This window comes from Hipposideros armiger, unplaced genomic scaffold (genome assembly GCF_001890085.2).
Source record: "Hipposideros armiger isolate ML-2016 unplaced genomic scaffold, ASM189008v1 scaffold_120, whole genome shotgun sequence".
In the NCBI taxonomy this organism is placed as follows: domain Eukaryota; kingdom Metazoa; phylum Chordata; class Mammalia; order Chiroptera; family Hipposideridae; genus Hipposideros; species Hipposideros armiger.
In genome coordinates, this window is record NW_017731470.1 from 1,273,532 (window position 1) to 1,292,945 (window position 19,414).

General features: G+C 37.1%; 1 protein-coding gene across 2 annotated transcripts in view; it reads left to right on the plus strand.

Moving 5' to 3' along the window:
- Window positions 1–245: 245 nt before the first annotated feature.
- The window catches only part of PEX7 (peroxisomal biogenesis factor 7), a 68,227-nt gene continuing 49,058 nt past the window's right edge, over window positions 246–19,414 (plus strand). Inside the window, exons 1-5 of one of the 2 annotated variants that reach the window (XM_019648140.1) lie at window positions 246–484; window positions 2,005–2,062; window positions 2,950–3,100; window positions 15,369–15,446; window positions 15,824–15,932. In XM_019648140.1, coding sequence (XP_019503685.1) covers window positions 355–484; window positions 2,005–2,062; window positions 2,950–3,100; window positions 15,369–15,446; window positions 15,824–15,932 — 526 coding nt within the window. In that variant the 5' untranslated portion in view covers window positions 246–354. Of the gene's footprint in view, window positions 485–511; window positions 708–2,004; window positions 2,063–2,949; window positions 3,101–15,368; window positions 15,447–15,823; window positions 15,933–19,414 lie in introns of those variants that run through there. The other variant, XM_019648141.1, reaches the window with a different exon arrangement.

Below are 19,414 nucleotides of genomic sequence, written 5' to 3' on the forward strand. Positions count from 1 at the left end.
TTGAAAAGCTCAATGAATTAATAAAAACCAGATAGCCCCGCAGTGCAGGCTGATACCCAAAACCAAATGTTGTCAGAATCACCACGCAGCCGTAGAATCATTGCCATGTTGTATCTAATTTATTACAGGTGGCGCAAAGCACTTTGTTTTGCCCAAAACAAAAATGGATTTTACTGGCTTCAACGCCCTTTCATTTGCGGACCAACCGAAATCCAGCACTACGGCCACCAGGTGTCCTCACTTCCGCCTCGTCTTCCTGGGTCTCTAACTTGTCTGGACGAGTACGGAGCGTACGCCTCCGACGCGAAGCGGCTTCGGCGGCCGGGGCGGCGAGCCCCAGAGGCGGCGGGCGGGATGAACGCGGCGCAAGGCGGAGCGGTGCGGACGCTACGGGTGCCGGGCCGCCACGGCTACGCCGCCGAGTTCTCCCCGTACCTGTCCGGCCGCCTGGCCTGCGCCGCCTCGCAGCACTACGGCATCGCGGGTGAGGCCAGACCGCGCCGCCGGGGCGGGGGCGGGTCCTAGCCGAGCCCCGGCTTCTCCCGGTCGTTGGAAAGCACTTCCGACAGTAGACAGCCCCGCGATTGAGCGCCAGGGGGAGTCGAGGAGCCGCTGTTTCCCACTCTTTGTCCAGAGTGGGTCGTTGGTCTGCAGATAGCGTCAGGTTTTTTTTCTTCCAGTTACGGTGCAGAAGTCGCATATGGAAGGTGCCTGTTGGCCCATGTCCTTATTTCTTAAGAGCGCACCGATTTCACCGACACACACCTCCAAGGCACGAGCCGCCCTGGGGAGAGTGGGTTTAAGCCTGTGCGGCCCCTCGGACCGGTCCGAACCGACCCGCAGCACTTGGAAGACGGTCTGCAGAGCCACCCCCCGTAAATTACCTGTTATTGGTCCACATTCCCCACAGTCTGCATTCGGGCTGTCAGATGCTAAATCGGATACCCCTGAGCAGACACTTCCCGCAGTTGCCGTCATGAAATTAAGTTGTGCCCTCACCTTTTGTTGTCTCAGGAATAATACATTTGCAAGCACATGTTTGGGGTTTAAGTCGTCTCTTGGCATTAGATTGAAAGGCGGGCTTCCATTCTTAATTTTTCTTTTAATTCATGTCCTAGCTATTATTTACGTACTGAAGCTATGAAACAAGTCACTGCATAATGTCAGCTCTCGATATAGTTTTTGTTTGGTCCTGCAGCCAAAAAAATAATAATGTAATTTCTAAAACCAAGAGGGAAACAAGTATTGGCTTTGTTACATTTTCACCATTAGCTCTTAATGCTTGCACATTCAGATTTACAATAACTGCCCACCAGGTTAGGCTGAAGACCCACGAGTGTGTGGCAATATTTTAAAAACTTAAAAAAAACTTAAAAGGAGTTGGTATTTTAAAATAAAAGAAAATCAGTCATGTTTAAGTAGAAGAGTTGCTTTTTCCCTTCAATCCCTATAACAAACATAACTTTTAAAATTCACTGGTCTCTTAGTAAAATAATTCATCTTTGATAGATAACTGATATATTGTGTTTAGCACTTTACCACCAAGTACGTGGCATTGCACCAGATATTTTGTTTTACAATCCCATGTTGAATGCATTTTAGATGTACTGGTGAGGCAGTGTGTTGTAGTTGGCGCAGAGTCCTTAGGATTTGTAAGCCCGATGTTTGTCACCTGTAAATAGGAATAACCCATTTGGGAGGTTTGTGTGCCTGGCACCCTGCCTGGCCACAGGATATGAACTCCAGTATCTCTGTTCTCTGTTAGAGCTGTGTCTGGATTCCAAGCTTAGGTGAGATGATAAGTTTAATAGTTAATGACTGAAGCACAATAAAAGAAAACAAATGGAGAAAACAAACTGATCATTTTGTATACATGGTCTCAATAACTTGAGAAAGAAATTTGTGGTGGTAAAATTAAGTACTCAGTGCTTGATCCCTACTTGACCTTTAGACAGCTCCCCAGCAGGTTCAATAACATGACCTCAATTTTTTTTTTCTCTGTAGGCTCTGGAACTCTGCTAATATTGGATCAAAATGAATCTGGGCTTAGAATCTTTAGAAGGTAAGGTGCTCTAATTGTTAACTTACCTGTATTCTCTGTTGCTATTAAAGCCTTGATAGAATTAGGTTGTGAATCTTTATCAATAAAGCTTTTTTTTTAGTTTCTAAATTTGCAATATAGAAGAAACTTCAGCGTTTGCATAGTATGGAATGTATTTTTGCTGTTAAGTTTGATCGTCATTTTTCTTCTAAAGTTCTTGTCTCAATGTCCATTTATAAATTATAAAACGTAAACAAAAAAAAATGAACTAGTTAGTATACTGCTGTGTGATGTTTCTGTCTTTGCTGTCTTCTTTGTAGTTTAGCTTTACTCATTCAGGAGCTAATTACCCATTTTGTAGAGTATCTAATGCCTTGGTTCCCTTTCTTGCCACATTCCGCATGTCTTGCCTGTATGAATGTTGGGCTCATTAAGGCCTCTATCCGAGTTAGTCAAAGATAGACAAAGGAAAGGAAGTGCCCTTAGAAAGTAACTACCCGCTTACAGGTCAGGTGAAAGATTTATGGGGAAAGTTGAAATTAATTGGCCTAAATTAGTATTTTAAAGCGCTGGCTGGCCCCACCTGTGAACCTCAAAAAACAAAGTGACCACCCAAGTGTGGCCGCATGCCCTCATGTAAATTGTGCTTGCTATATTTCTAGTTGGGAGACCTAATTTTAATGTAGCCTTGCAGTTTCCTAGCTGTATGACCTGCGCTATTCTTTTAACCTCTTTGAACTTGTTTGTGCATATAAGGGCCTGCTCTACTTCTCTCTCATTGTTGTGAAGAGCATGTGAGAAAATGCATGTTAAAATGTTATAAACTTTTAAAAACTGTAAAATTAATATTCTTTTAGGTTCAGCTGCCTATATAAGTAGATTTTTTCATTTTAATTTTCCTGGTGTAGCTTTGACTGGAACGATGGTTTGTTTGACGTGACCTGGAGTGAGAACAACGAACATGTCCTGGTCACCTGTAGTGGTGATGGCTCGCTGCAGCTCTGGGACACTGCCAAAGCCGCAGGGCCACTGCAAGTCTATAAGGAACACACTCAGGAGGTAGGAAGGGAACCCTTCTGGGCTTACGGTTTTTCTTTGGATGCAAACACGGGGATATGTCTTCAGGGAACAAGAAGTTTAAGCTGTCGTGTTTGTTTTACATGTTAGATGTCACTTCTTATTTGATTATTCAGACATAAAGTACCTCTTGGCCTGGAGCTGGGAAAGAAGCAAAGGTCAGGCTTCTCATTAGTCAGTTTTTTAAAAACGCCTCCAGTAGTAAACGTACTATGGCCCCAATGCCTCCAGAGGGTCCCATCGTTTTCTTTACGCTGTAAGAAGATGCCTGCCATACTCTGCCTCAAGATAGATCTAGGCAGACTTTTCACAAAGACGTCACAAGATTGCCTTTAGGCCTTCATTAAGATTCCTGAGGATATTCCAGAATATACTGGAGCAAGAGCATCAAATACTGAATATGAGGCAAAGCTCACTGAAGAAAGTTTAAGTCTAAATGTGGCACGAGTGTGTATGTGGCATAGAAAATAGTTTGGCCTTCATTTATATTAAAATACATATATATTTTTAATGAACATGATGGGAAAGACATTCTCTCTTGACGTTTTACCTTAAATGTTTTTAAATTTTCCTTGAGGTAGCAATAAATCCTTTAAATGAAAACTTACAAATTTACTTTCAAATTTGTGTCTACCACAGTTCCTGGCCCATGGAAGGCCTTCAGTAAATGGTTGTTAGATGCAAGAATATTAGTCTCTTGTGATAAAAGATTAGTTTTGTGAGGATTCCAGACATCATTTGTTAGATATAGCTGATAAAAATTAGCATTTCTAAGATTGTAACTGAAAATAATGGAAAAATTTAGTTCTTCTACTATTTTATTGTGAAGGCTCTTTGAATAAATGATCACGTTTTCTGAATCACTGAGTAGTAAGACAACTTTGGTAAGGAGGAAATTTAGTTTTTGGATGTTCAATGTAAGAATCTCCACAGGGAGGCATGTAGAAATTCAGACATTTTTTGTAGTACCTTCATGATTTTTGCCATTTTCTTATACCACTTATAGTTAACTTAATGTTTTTCTTTTATTTTTTAAAAGATTTTTTCCTCAAAATATTTTTCCTTTTTCTTAAATTTTTGGTGCCTTGTATTGTTTATCTATATGAATTCTAGGGCTATAACTAATGGATTATAAAATACCTAATTATGTTAAATAGGATATATTGATTTAATGTTTTTCTTTAAATGAGCTTTACATTGTTATTTTACTTATCCTAAAACAGTTATAGTCAAGAAACCATGGGATTGATGGCTTAGTGTGTACATTTATTCATTTTTAATGTATATTAAAATAAATATATAATGAATAAAATAAAATGTATGTGCCAGTTAAAATCATCTCTTGTACAACCAGTGGTGTGTGTAATATCTTCTGAAATACTATTCTAGAATGTTCCTCACAATGGTCTATCAGTCTTTACTTCATCTCAGTGAAATTGAATTTCACGATCTCATGTGATAACCTATTTGACTTTTAGATTGCTCTAATCGTTAGAAAATTGCCCTCTTAAGCCAAGTTCTGTCTTTCTTAGCAGCCAATTCTTGCTTCTAATGCCTTTCTCTGAAGTGGTGAGACTAAGTCCAGTTCCCCTTTTCTAGGAGAACCCTTGAAAATAGCCATCATAGCCCCTTTTAGTCTTCCCTCTTCCAGACTGTGCATTTGTAATTCCTTCAGTATGTCCTCAGATTACTTGGTCTCTACATTTTTTATACTCCTGGTGAACTCCTTTGCATACTCTTCTGTTTTTTTCATGTTGCATACCTAATTTATTCCCGAAAAATGATGATCAATGTTGAGTTTTATAAGGTTTTGCCACCATAATCTTGAGCCTCTAGTTCTAATAATATTACTTAACGTTGGCTGTACATTTTCTTCAGACATGTTTTAGTGTTGGATTACTTTAAATCCACTGGTAAAGTACTTTGATCTTTGTTATTTGAACTGCTGTTAAACTAGGTTTATATCATTCTATAAGGACATACCTTGTGTGGTTTTTTTTTTTTTTTTGGTCAGACTATATTATTCTAGGTTGTACTTCCTCATTTTCTTTTGAAATGCAATTTTTGATAAACATTTGTATCAGTTAGGAAGCTTTGGCTATTAGTATAATAGAAAACCCAACAAAAATGCATTCAACAATTAGAGTTTATTATTTCATATAACCAAGTATTTGAAGATGGAATGGGTCCAGGCTTGGTTAATTCGGGGCTTGACAATGCCATCTAATATTCAAGTTCCTCCTGCCTTTCCACTCTGTTATCCTTAGTAGGTTGTTTTTCTTCCTGTACTCCATATAGTTCCAAGTATTATCTCATCATTGAGGTCAAAGAACAAAAAAAGTGAATGACCCTATGTAGGAGCTTCTTGTAAGATTGAGAAAAGCTTCCACAGCAGATACCTCTTCATGTCTCAGTGGAAAGAAGATCATCACTTGCCCACTCCCACCTTCACCTAAATAGGATTCACCCCTGGGATGAACGAGGGACAGAGCTTTCCCAGAAGAACAAAATTAGGGTTCTCTGGGCAAGGAGTCAGCCATCACTGTGTGCCACAACATTACTTCTTGTCTTTCTCACAATGGTTAGTAAAAATCAAATGACACCAAGCAAGGTAATGAATAGAGAACTGTAGGAATCTCTTAAAGGTTATCCTCCATGAGATTGTTAAGAGAAAGACTTTCTGATGATCAGCTTAAAGCTCAGTATTACAATACCAAATATTTGGCATTTTTCATTAAAGAGAAATACAGTATTTATTCAAAATTTGTCTCATACCAAATACTCAGAAACACTTAAAAGGATTTAAAGTCATACAAGAGAGTTTTGAGGAGCTAATAAATATTTGTTGAATAAATTAAGTGAATGAGCATAGCTGATTCCAATTTTTTTTCACCAATATGTTCAGGCAAGCTGTGTTATACAATAGAATAGCAAACAATGGGTCATTTTCTCCCATGGGAGAGTGTATAGAATAAGGATGAATAGCAAGGTTTCATTCAGAATTCTGGCTCTATAACTCCCCTGCCTTGTGACCTTGGGCAAGTTACTTATTTTTCCTAAACCTTAGTCCCTTCATTTGCAAAGTAGGATAATAGTAGTTGGTGTCTTAGTGTTGTTGTGAGCTCTTAGAGCTAGCACTGAATAAATATTAGCTATTATTATTATTATTTGCTCTTATTATAATAGGGTTAGAAAAGCATGAAACAAGAATCCTCCAGTTATTCATTTCACCACTCAGTGACTGAGAAATGTCCAACAGTCAATTTTCAGATAGATAAGTAAGTACTGAAGCAAGAATGAGAAATCCAATACCTAGATCTATCTTAGGCCTTGAGGAATGAAGGTCTTAGTGAAATGAAAAAAAAGCATGGACATCATTCCTTTCAATGGCTTCTAAACTTAGCATCAAAGCAGAAATCAGATTCTTCTCTGCATTGTTTAACTGGTGTCTGCAGAAGCTTTTATGTCTTTTGAGCCCCATAAAATGCCTTTAGTTTAGACTGCTGATGCATTTATAATAGGAGTTGAAGAATAGGACATTTTTAAGAAGTTCAGTGAGAAGGAGAAAAATAACGAGAGGGTGAATTCGGAATTTTGTTTCTCTACTTCATGACTTACAGCACTGTGCTGTTGAAAGTGAGTTAAAACTGACTTGAAAGATGACATAAACTCAATGTTTATTTAAATATCTAGTTTTCAGTTTGCTTATAACAATTTTTTAAAATAGTTAAAATTTGTCTTCATTGCCAAGTAGCAAGGCTTATCAATTTGCTGAAAAATTTTAAAAGATATTTGATCCACTTCAAGTTTTTTGATCATTGGCTATAAAAACTTATCTTTGAACTAAGTGTGCAACTATTAGTATCTTGTGGAGAAAATGTATTGAAGTATACATTTTATAGTAAGGATGTGCCATGTGGTTAAGACCTTGCTTCTTTAAAAAAAAAGAATCAATTATTTACCCTTTTGATAATGATAGAAGCTGAAAAGTTTATAATGATGGGTGCCCATAAAAATGTTAATGCAGAGTACAACTACTCATGCTTTTAACACCAATTTGCTCTCTTTAGAAATGTTATGTTTAGTTATGTTTAAAGCTACATAACAGATTTGTCAACCAAAGGAATATTTTTTTCCTCCCTCCCTCCCTTCCATCTTCCCTCCCTTCGTTCCTTCCTGATTGTTTTACAAAAGCAAGGGCATAATTGACCTTGATATATTTTCTTTTGCATATTTAGTCAGGCTCAGCCATTCATTTTGGCATAGGTTACTGCAGTAAGATTTTATGATAATGTAAAATAGCACTTTGAAACTTTTCTCCCTCAAAATGTGATTGTAGAGAAAATAGTTTCTACTTATGTATCAGTTGAACCAATTTGGATTTTACTATCATTACGATGTAATATTTCTTATCCCTTTTCAATCCTATGTTTTAAAAGCATTCACTTTAGGGGGGACTTTGTGTAGTTTAAAGATTGAATTTGTATCGAAAGAGCTAGGGCTCTCCATACGGGTAGCACATGTTATGTGCCAGGCATGTGCGAGTCATGGAAGACGCAGGTGCTAATCTGGTAGTAATTCTGAGACATGCAAGAAAACCATTTAATACAACATGGTAAAGTTGAAAAGAAGTGCCAGAAGGTACACAGAGAGAGGGAACCAAGGACTGTCACAAAAAAGTTGCTACTTGAGCTGAGTCTTGGGCAACTAGTAGGTGTTTGCAGGGCAGCCGGAAAGGGAAAGGGCATTTCTGATGGAGAAGATCATCTGCAAATGGGCAGAGCTGTGAAGGAGCGTGACTGTGTTCAGGAAACCGCAGCCCTTTGTTGTGACGGGAACATCGAGTGTGTGCAGAGCAATGTGGGGAGATGCGGCAACAGAGGTGGATATGGGCCTATCCTGCTGGGCCTGAAATACCTGGCTAGGGGTTGGACTTTATGCTTTGAACTTTCAGGAGAGCGGTGGATTTGATTGTGTAGATTTGGGGCCACACACTGTAGGTAGATGACAGGACATACAGGGATAGATGAGTATTACCCATTTTCCACTCAGTCCATCTTTCCGGATGTTGGGTAGGACTAAACTATACAGTAGGCATTTATATTATAATGTTAGTATTTGAAATGGAAAAAAGTGGACAAGTGCTTGGTTTAACTCAGTGGTTTCCAAACTTTGCTATGTATCAGAATCACCTAAGGAGCTTTTAAAAATCTTCATTTCCTGGTCACAGTGTCTGGGCTTGGAGCCAGTCATCAGTACTTTATAAAGATTCCCAGATGATTCCAATGGGCAGCAGCGTTTGGAAGTCACTGCCTTAACTTAATAGGCATTCAATTCTACTGACCTTGATATATGTATTGTCTAATGTTTTGGGGGTTGTAGATTCAAAAGGTAGATTGTAAAAAATAATAAAAGGAGTGATTTGATTTACCTTGCAAAGTGTTAACGCACAGTCCATTTAACCTCAAAGCTTTGAAGCTTTTTTTTAAAGAAGAGAAAATGATAGTTTTAAAAAATGGAAATTGTAATGGAATATATTCGGGTAGAGAATGACGTTTATACCTGACTACTGATACTATCAATATATCCGTGGTCTCTCTCATATACTCAGTGCAGGCCTCAAACACCATGCCTGTCTCTGAAGCAAGTTGGTGAGTGAATAACAGAGGAACTAGGACCCCATATCTCCTATTTTAGAATCTATTAGGAAATATATAGAGAATTTGTTTTGATAATTTTTAATCATATGAAACTAGAAATTCTTTTAAGTATAGCTACAAGCTGATATCCTATGAATGAATTATTGACAGAACTGTATATTTTATGTAAGACACGGAGGAATACAAGCATACATATTCAAATATAATATTTATTATAAATATATATAGTTTACATATATTTCTCCAAAAAGAAACAGTGGAAAGATAATTTGAAAGCTAATAAAAATGGCTACTTTTAAAGGAGGTAAAGAAGAAAACGGGAGAGGAGACAAGGATGGAAACAAGATTTCTCCAAATATAATTTGTTATAGTTTTGACCTTGGAACAATTGAAATATTTTAAATAATTAAAATCACAATTTAAATAAAAAGAAAAAAGCAATTGCAAAAAATTAAAAACAAACAAATTAATGTAGTGGTATATCAAATTGGTGTCATAACCAGGTATTGAAAATAATTATTTCAAATCACTTTAAAAACACAGTATTGTAATTATACATACCAAATGAGATATGTCTGATAAAAAGAATTATAAAGAAGTTTTAAACTGCATTCAAAAAAATTAATATTGTTATTTTGAAGCTCTCTATGGTAGGTTAAAGCATATCAATAATTATGCCATTAAAAACCAAAAGTTACAATGTAAGAGAAAAGGGATATGAGAATAAAGAAGTTAAAGAGAAACATTTAATCTTAAAATTGAATGGGAAATATCCACATAGACTCATGACTGATTTTTCTGTTTTAAAAAAAAGTACGTATTTCCTAGTTCTTTGGACTAGAAACAGTGACAACTTAGTCACAGTGAATATCCTTAGAGCCCAGATTACGGCCTCTAAATAGTATTTCCCGCTAAAAGGAAGAGGGATCTTTGGAGAAGTAGTCGATTCCAGGACTGGGAAGGAAACATGTAAGATGAATCCAAGATAACTTCTTGTGTCAGAAAGCTATGAAAGGCCATTGGGATCATGTTAGAAGTTGAAAAGAGACAACCAGAAGAAGCTCTCATTCGCCAATCATAGGACAATTTGAACATCAAAAAGAATTAAAGCAATGGATTGAAACAATACACACAAAGAGCCACAAAGAAAATATGTATATTTTCACTCATTAAAATAAACAAAAAAAAACTGGTCACCCTTGAAGATTACTGGGACAACTGACTCATTCAGAAAATTGATAAATCAAGGTAAAGAATCAAGGCATTTATCCTGCCTTTCCTGTATGAATGTTACTATGGGGTAATCCAAGAGTTGATGTGGAAAACTTCTTATTAACAGAATTCTTGCTAATAAATGCACAAGGAATAACAAAATTAGAAAATCACCATTTAGTAGCCCCTAATGAAATAATGACCCTAGGCAAGGTTATCCATGGATGCTAAAACCGTTAATTTAAGACTACTACATCTTAACAATTTTAGGATCACTACAATTGGGCCAACCAGAAATTATATACCGCCTAATAGAATAGGAAGCTAAAAAGAGATTGAACTGAACCTAATCAAGCCTCTAGATCTAACTTCAATTTAAAGGAAATAGGAAGGGTCGAGGAAAAAGTTAAGCACCACCATGAGGAAACAATTAGCCAAGCCCAGGGTGTAGAAAATGCTACAGGCCCATTAACTTTATTTCTTCAAGAAATAAATGTCATGGAAAGAGGCAGGCAGGAAAAGCAAGGTGGGGGGGACTTTCCTAGATTAGAAGAGATTTAAGAGACATTACACCTAAGTGTAAAATGTGAATTTTGTTTGGGTCCTGATTCAAATTAACTGTAAAAAGACATTTTTGAGACAATCGGGGAAATATGAATATGGACTGAATATCAGAGCATATTAAGGAACTGTTGTCAATCTTGTTAGGTGTGAAAAAATGGCCTTGTGTTTATGTAAAAATGAAAACCTTATCTGCTGAAGTATTTATGAGTGAAATGGTCTGACCTTAAAATGCTCCCGCAGTCAGTCCCATCAGTGAATAATGGAACAGATGAAAAAAGATGAGCAAAACGTTGATAATTATAGACGTATGATGGATACCTGGGGATTTATGATGCTGCTTTCTTTACTTCTGTGCACATTTAAAATTTTTATCGTGAGAAATTGTTAAAAAATTGTTTTCACGTTAAAAGAAATGTTTCCCTTTCTAATCACTCAGTAATTAAAAGTCAGTGCCCCTTTCCTTTGTGAACATTCCGAGCATAGTTTTTGTTTGATGATTTTTAATTAAATAGACCAACTTAAAAAGGGCAACACTATACAGTAGATTAAAAATGAGCTCTTTGGGAATTGGTTTCAGTAATAAAATGTGTATTCTCTAACTGTGGTTTTGATGAGGTTCAGATTTCATAAAGCAGCACGAAATATTGTCCAGTGTTTTCTTTTTGCAGTTTCTCAATTTTCTTCACCACTGCCAAGAGTAATTTCATAAGATAGGCCTTTATAGGACTCTGTGTTTAAAGCATAATTGCATACCTCATTTTTTATACTTAATTTGACTATTTGCCATGTCCACTGTTTAAACGGCAGTGGATGGGGATATTGGGAATAGGGAAATGGAAGAGTAGACTGTGAGATGTGCTTTCCATTCAGAGTTGTTTCTCCGCCCTTCATTCATTCCATAAAAACTGTGAGTAACTCTACTGTGCAAAGGACTGTACTAGGCCTGATGTGGAAGATGGTCAGGCAGGTCCTTGCCCTTCTGGAGTCCTTGTCCTCTAGGGGAGAGAGGCTTAAGCTGCTGGTTATCTAATTCATAATGTGATAAGTGCTGTGAATGTACAGAGTGTTGCAGAAGAGGAGGATCTTGTCTGAGGAAGGGACAGGGAGGGCATCCTTGAGTCTGATGGGAGAGTAGGAATTGACTATTCAGATGGAGAGGTCAGAGGAATATGGTCAGAAGCAAAGGAAAGTGCATGCTTGTGGGGGAAGGATTAAGTCTATGTGCCTTGAGCAGTTAGCTTTTTGACTCTTAAGTTAAGATCAGTGGAAAGACATTGAACATTTAAAATAATTTACTATGAAACATTTCATGCATATAAAATATATGCAAGATGTAAGAATATATAATGAACACTCATTATCTAGCTGAAGAAATAAAACATTACCTATACCGTTGGAGCCCCTGGTTACAGATTCTGTCCTTCCTCTATCTCCTTTTTTCTGATCCTGCCCTTTTCTCTCCTTTTCCTTCCTCCCTTCTTCCCAGGAGCAATCACTATCCTGAATTTTCTGTTTGTATATTTTTTGTTTTCCTTTTAGTCTTCGTGTGTGTGTGTGTGTGTGTGTGTGTGTGTGTGTGTGTGTGTGTGTGTGTATATATGCATCCAAAGTAATGCATAGTTTTGCATGATTTTGACCTTTGGGTCATAACAATAGTATGGATGAATCTCAGTGCTGAGTGAGGATGGTAAGTTACAGGAGCCACATACTAGGAAACCACTGAAGGGCTTTCTGCAGGGAAGTGACATTCATTTGTGTTTTATAAAGGTTATTTTTTCTGTAGAGTGGATAGTGGATTGGAGGTGAGCAAGAAGAGATGGGGAGAGCAGTTGGAAGGATGCTGTAATCTACAAGAGGTGACAGCTTATGGTTGACAGTTGTGCCTCTTAAGAGAAATTATATATGAAGTTGTAACCGTGGCCCTTTGGGATCTTGTCCCTCCTAACTGTTTGACTTTTCTCAGACATGACAGTCTTGTTTCCTGAGTCAGGGTCTTTCCCTGTTCTTCTACCGGAAGCCTTTCCTCTCAAATCGACAGATTCTCTCTTTTCCTACATTCAGGCCTCTCTTTGCTCAGAGGTCTTCTCTGACCACCCTGGAGAAGTGACCTCCTGCCCTTTTCACTGTTTGCTAGTGTCCTTATTTTGCTTTCTTTTGCTTTGTAATTTTTTAAAAATCAAAACCTGAAATTATATATTTATTTATTTACAGCCTGTCTTTCCCTGCTAAAATATAAGATCAAAACAAACAAATACATAAATACATAAACAAACACATAAGATCTATGAGGGCTGGGACTTTATCTGGCTTGTCTGACATTGTATATTCCCACCCCCTGAGCCTTATATATGGTAGGTGCTTAATGAATATTTGTTGAATAGATAGGTGAGTGAATTAACTTGCAGTTGGTATAATGGAATCCAGTGATGCCTTTTCATCTGTCTTCCAAACATCTTTCTGGCTGTAAATTAATTTCAGAGCTTGAGGTTAATGCCCAAACCCTGTTCCTACTAGACATTTCCACTTGACTATCTTGCTGTCACCCCAAACCCAGTATGTCTAAAATTACACATTATCTTCCTTCCTCCAGTCGTCCAGTTTTGTTCTTGCCAACATCACTGACAGTCCCCAGGCACAAAACCTCTGGGTTATCTTGCAGTGTTACCAGTTCTGCTCTCTAGGGCACCCTCTATGCCCATATATGTCTTTGGGGGAGTTTCTGGTCAATGTTTGCACCTCTGCTTCCTGCCATTAACATTAGAGCCAGCCCTCAAGGCCCTGCTTGAATACTTCTCTTCTGGGCATCAAGATGAATTTTCCATCCCAGCACCCCTTTTGTTTTTTTTCAAACATAGTATCCTGGCCTGTACTGTTAGTTACTTTCCCATGTCCTTATATTTTAAACACAGTAAAACAAAGTATTTGATTGAGTCAACTTTATTTCCTTCTGTATTATCCTATTTTTATTTTTTTATTGTGAAATACATATTTTTAAATTAGTTTCAGCTGTACAACACAGTGCAATAGTTATACTTTTTACCCCTCAAAGTGACAACCCCCTCTCCCAATCCGCTGCCCCACTCCCACCCCCCCATATCATACATACCTATTACAATTCCCTTGACTCCACTCCCACACTATACTCCACGTCCTGTGACACTATATATATATATATATATATATATATATATATATATTTATTTATTTATTTATTCATTCAATTATAGTTGACATATCTATAATTGACATATAGTTGACATATCTATAATTGACATATAGTTGACATATCTATAATTGACATATAGTTGACATCAGCTTCAGGTGTACAGTGCAGTGATCAAGCCTCTACCCCATGCATGAAGTGGTCTCCCTAACAAGACATGTGACCACCTGACACCCTACAAAATATTTACAACATTATTAATTATATTCCGCGAACTGTCTTTCCTGTCCCTGTGGCATTATTGTCGTTACCTATTTATGCTATCTAATCCCTTTCCCTTCTCCCTCATCCCCACCCCCCTTCTAACTTAACAACCATCAGTTTTTCCTCTATATTTCTGAGATTTTTTCTTTGCTTGTTCATTCAGTTTTTTAGATTCCACATATAAGTGAGATCATATGGTATTTGTCTTTCTCCGACTGACTTATTTCACTTAACATAATCTCAAAAAACTGGAAATGGAACTATCATATGACCCAGCAATTCTACTCGTGGGTATCTATCCAGAGAAACCCAAGATGCTAATTCAAAAAAATATAGCACCCCTGTGTTTATTGCAGCGCTATGTACAATAGCCAAGACTTGGAAACAACCGAAATGCCCATCGATAGATGACTGGATTAAGAAACTGTGGTACATTTATACAATGGAGTATTACTCAGCTATAAAGAAGAATGAAATCGTACCGTTTGGGACGATATGGATGGACCTGGAGACTATTATGTTAAGGATCTTTTTTTGTGTGTGGTGGTGGTTGTTTTACTCAGGCTCCAACATGACTTCGCTTAAAACCAGGCAGCAAGGAATAGGTAACCCATACTTAAGCCACAACAAACCCCAGACAGTCATACTTTCTACACAAATACGGTAGTTCAAGAGTTTTTAGATTCGAAATAACCTGCTGATCACATTTAATGACACATATTCAGATCCATATCAGGACTACTTTCATAAAGTATAATTATTCACATATTTTGTTGAACTTAGCTTATCCTAGTGATGTGCATATAATCTGTGGTAGAAAATGACAGTGAAAAATATTTCCGTAAGTTTTCAAATGGTTCATTTGAATGGTTCACTGAGAGCAGTGAAGCATAGATTAGAATAGCAGCGTTAGGTAACTAAGGCTGTTTACCAAGAGATCTGAAAGGATCACCTGGTTCCTATAAGCTTTTCCTAAGAAAGGCCAGATAGGGATAGTAATTGAATTTTAATGCTTTCTGATAAACATTGACCCGGCAAGCTTTTTTAAATGACTAAGTTTCTAATCTGCTTTGACATTTCTTCAGAGTGCTGCAAACAGTGATTTGTTGGTATGTTCAAAAATATGTATAATTTGTTTTAGTGAAGAAGGTTTGGAAATACTTTGTAGAATTCTATTAAAGTAGAATCTGTAAGGAATAAATCTGGAGGAATGGACAAGATGACCTTTCCATTTCTTAGACACCATGTTGAGATTTGTAGAACTTTATTTTATGTTTCAGCAAAATGAATTAATTGTTCTAACTGGCTATCACTGTTAAAAAGATAAAATGTAATACCAAAACTGATGCTCTTTTGCTTGCTAAATGACGCTTTTAATTACTTTTAGGTGTACAGTGTTGATTGGAGCCAAACCAGAGGCGAACAGCTTGTGGTGTCTGGTTCATGGGATCAAACCATCAAACTGGTATGTAGGCATTACTGTATTTAAAAGCAAATATTCCTTTCCCCAAAGCTTCCACTGAGTTTTTTTCTTTTCTAGAACATACTTTTGTAGCTTTTTAGTTAGATAGCTAATTTTCTTTCCAAAAAAATGTATTAAAGCCATTATTAGAATTTAAAATTTTTAATCTTTGGGCTGTAAACCAATAATTAGCTCAGCATTGATTACTTTAGCCCCTTAAATACCATCTTGCTTTTTATAAAAATAGACTTTAAAAAATCCTTGACATAGGTATGTATATTGTGTGTATATATATAAATACATATACGTTATATATTGTATATATAAAAGTGTACATTTGAATTTGCCTCTCAGTAATTGATCTATTCATTTATTTGTAGTGGGATCCAACTGTGGGAAAGTCTCTGTGCACCTTTACAGGCCATGAAAGTGTCATTTATAGCACAATCTGGTCTCCCCACATCCCTGGTTGCTTTGCTTCAGCCTCAGGTAAATAATTGGCTATTTACCAAAAACCTTACTTGTAGCGAATGGTGGCCAAGCTTTCTCCAGTAGGTGGCGCTGTGTACCTTAGATTTCGAGGGAAAAAAAACTAAAAAGATTCTTTGTGCTTTTTAGACGGTTTCATTCTTTACCAACCTCTAGGCAAGAATTAGCCACACTTGAATTACGTTTTAATGATTCTAACCATTTGACTTAACATGTTTCTCTTTGGTGAGGTAAGAGGTGTGGGACATAGAGCAGGTGAGGGCTTTGGCATCAGTCTCTCCTTGATGTTTACTTTATCATCCTTTTAGGAATATTGTCTGTAATTCATTGCCACAGAGCCATAGCAGGGGTGTTTTTCTGGTCTGATATTTTTTCTGACTGTTTGCTTTTGATTCATGTCAGCAATTCAAAGGCAAAGTAGATACTTTCACTTATATGTCTCTGTTTTGGGTTGGTTTTTTTTTTGGTAGAGAAAAGTCATTTTATCGAAATTTAATAATTATACTTTGTACTATTTGCATAAAGACTTAACAAATTTGGTTTGTGTGCCAATTGATAAATCATATGAAGCCTGAACAGTCTAACTTACACATAAGTGGTAGAGAAACATCGCTCAGCCTCTCGCAGTGCCGTTGAAAGCAGCGCAGTCTACCTGCCGCATGGCCGCTTACATAGCCTTCCTGTCTTCAGTTGCCCTGAGCTGCTCTGGAGCGCCTCTCCCCTGGCCATCTGGCCATTTGCCTTATTCTCCTCACCCCCCTTCAATTCTGCCCTCACAGCTCTTGTACTTCCATCCTTTACCTTTTCCTCCCACCAGCCTAGCCTTTGTCTCTTCTGTTGTCCTGATTTTACCTGAATGAGTTCAGTGGCAGGGTCTTCCCAGTGGGTGATGGGAGGAGAAGCTGAGACAGCAACGCTCCTTTCTGCCCATGTTTAGAAGATAGAATTGTTCTCTGCAGCGAGGAAACAGTGCATCAAAAGGTATTTGAAGTTATATAGTTCATGTGCTTAAGAATATGGAATATCGATTCTTAGTGACATTGTAGTATCTGCCACACCATTACTTTTCATGTGAATTAAATAGAACACAACTATTAATGAACAAATACAGTTTGTCCTAGGCAGGTTACAACTGGTTATAAATCTTTCAAACTGGGGAAGCAGCCTAGCTGTTTTTACTAGCCACTGAGCTGCTTTGCTTAAATGGTTTTACCCTTGGTTTATCAGAACAAAGGTTGCTAAGTCTGTATAACAGTTATAAGAATGTGTAACGTGCTAATTAATCATAAATATTTATGGTGATTGACAAAATAAGATCACTTTTTATTTTTTACTTTTATAACTTTCAAAATATAAATTTCTAAAGAAAAAGCAAAACTGGTATGCCAGATAATCTCTGTTCTAACGATGTACATAGTAAGGATATTCAAACAACACAAACATACCAAGTAAAAAATAAAAGCCTCCCCCCTCCTATATAACCTATATAACCACTGTTAGCATTTTCTTGTGTTCTTCCATAAAAATTATTTTGCTTATTCCAGAGTATATGGTACAGAAAGTTTAAAATATTAATGGAGAATATTCTTGAGGAAAAAGTCAGATGTTTTCAAAGGCTGAATTTGCTTAGTGATGTTAGGTTTTATATACTTGTAGCTATAAAATCTTTGTTGTTGAAAATGTACAGGAAAATAACTTTGTAATCATGAGGCAGGAAATCCCCCGTCCCAAATTCTTCTTCCCCATTGAAAAACATTGTTTTTTAAAAGCAGTTTTTGATTGTGGAGATTTCTTAGTAGCCTTAATCCAGTGTTATAGCTGAATTGAGTAAATCATGCCACCATTTAGAAAGAGCTCTTAGACTGTAGTTTTGAATAAACTTGATGGAAAACAATACCCATCAATTATATATTATAAATCACATATAAATTTATATTATATATTTAAATTTATGAAATTAAAACATTTAAAATAGCAAAGGAAGTACATGTTTTTTTTATTGGCTCTACCACTAATAAACTTTTGGCTAAGGAAAGTTTTCTGAATATTTTCCTTCCTAAAAGCTCTGACACTTTAATACATATTGCTTCATTTTCCTTTTAAATGATTTGTGTAATGTATTGCATGCCATTATAACTGTAACAAATGTAGGAATAAAATGTGAACAATTTGATTGGCATAGGCAAGGTCAGAGCTGCTCTCCTGGCTGGGCTGCCTCCCTGAGTCACTCTCGCCCTGCCTCATTAGACATGTGATAGGAAGGGTAAGCCGATGTCTGCTCATAGTATTCCAGAAGGAGAAATTAGAGGACATGGGGAGTGTGTACATACATATAACCTATATGACACTAATTTCAAATGTGTTTATTTCAGAGCAGCAGATACACAGATGTACCTCCTCAGTCTTTTAAATGTTTGCCAATTTGATGCATGAAAAATATCTAAAGGTTGTTTTGATTTGCATATTTGATTACTAAGGAGAGTGAAGACCTTTTTATATGTCAGTTGGCCACCATAATTCTCCTTTGGTGAGTTGTATGTTCATGTCTTTGGCCCATTTTTCTGTTGAGAGATATTTAGTTGTTTTTCTGTATTGACATATGAGCTCTTTTTATATTTAGGAATTAGACCTCTGTATCCCAGTTTTTTTGTGTTTTAACCTATTTAGTTAATTTCTTACTGTAAAAAATTTTAATTTTTTAGTAGTCAAAACTATCAATTTTTTTATTTGTAGGTTTCTGGCTTTCATTTAGGATGAATAAGTAGTTGGCTCATTGAAACATAGAAGGCCTTGGGTGGCAAGAGAACATTCCAGGCCTAGAAAATAGGATGCTCAAAGTAAGAACTTGATGAATTTGAAAAACTGAAACAAAACCAGGTAGTCTATTGCTTAAGAGGAAAGGGTAGGAAAAGTGAGGACCTGGTAGGAGTCAGGAACCCAGATCATGCCTTGTGGGCTAAATTCAAGATTTTGGGTTTTGTCCTATGAACAGTGGGAAAGCATTGAAGAGGTTCAAGCAAGGGAGTGATGTGATTAGGCTTGCATTTAAAAAACTCACTCTGGCTGTTGTGTAGACAGTAGTTTGGAGGTGAGCAAGAGTGGACACAGGGAGAACAATTAGGAGAGAGACAGAAGCATGGATAAGGACGGTGGCAGAAGGGATAGAACAAAGCAGGCTGATTTGAGTGGCATTTAAAGATGATTTTATAAGATATGGAAGAGGTGAGAGAGGGATGCGTAGAGAATAACTCTTAAATTCCTGGCAAGGACATATTTGTGGATGGTGATGTCAACTGAGATAAGAAACATATTTGACAGAGAAGTTCTTGAGTTTTGTTTCAGAACATATTGAGCCTGTGGGACATACACGTGGCGTTGTTAATGAGCAGGTTGAGTTGGAAGCTGAGACATTTGGCCTTGTGAATAAAAATTGTGTCATTGGCTCATAAGTGATAGCTAAAGCCATTGCAGTAAGTCAGAGC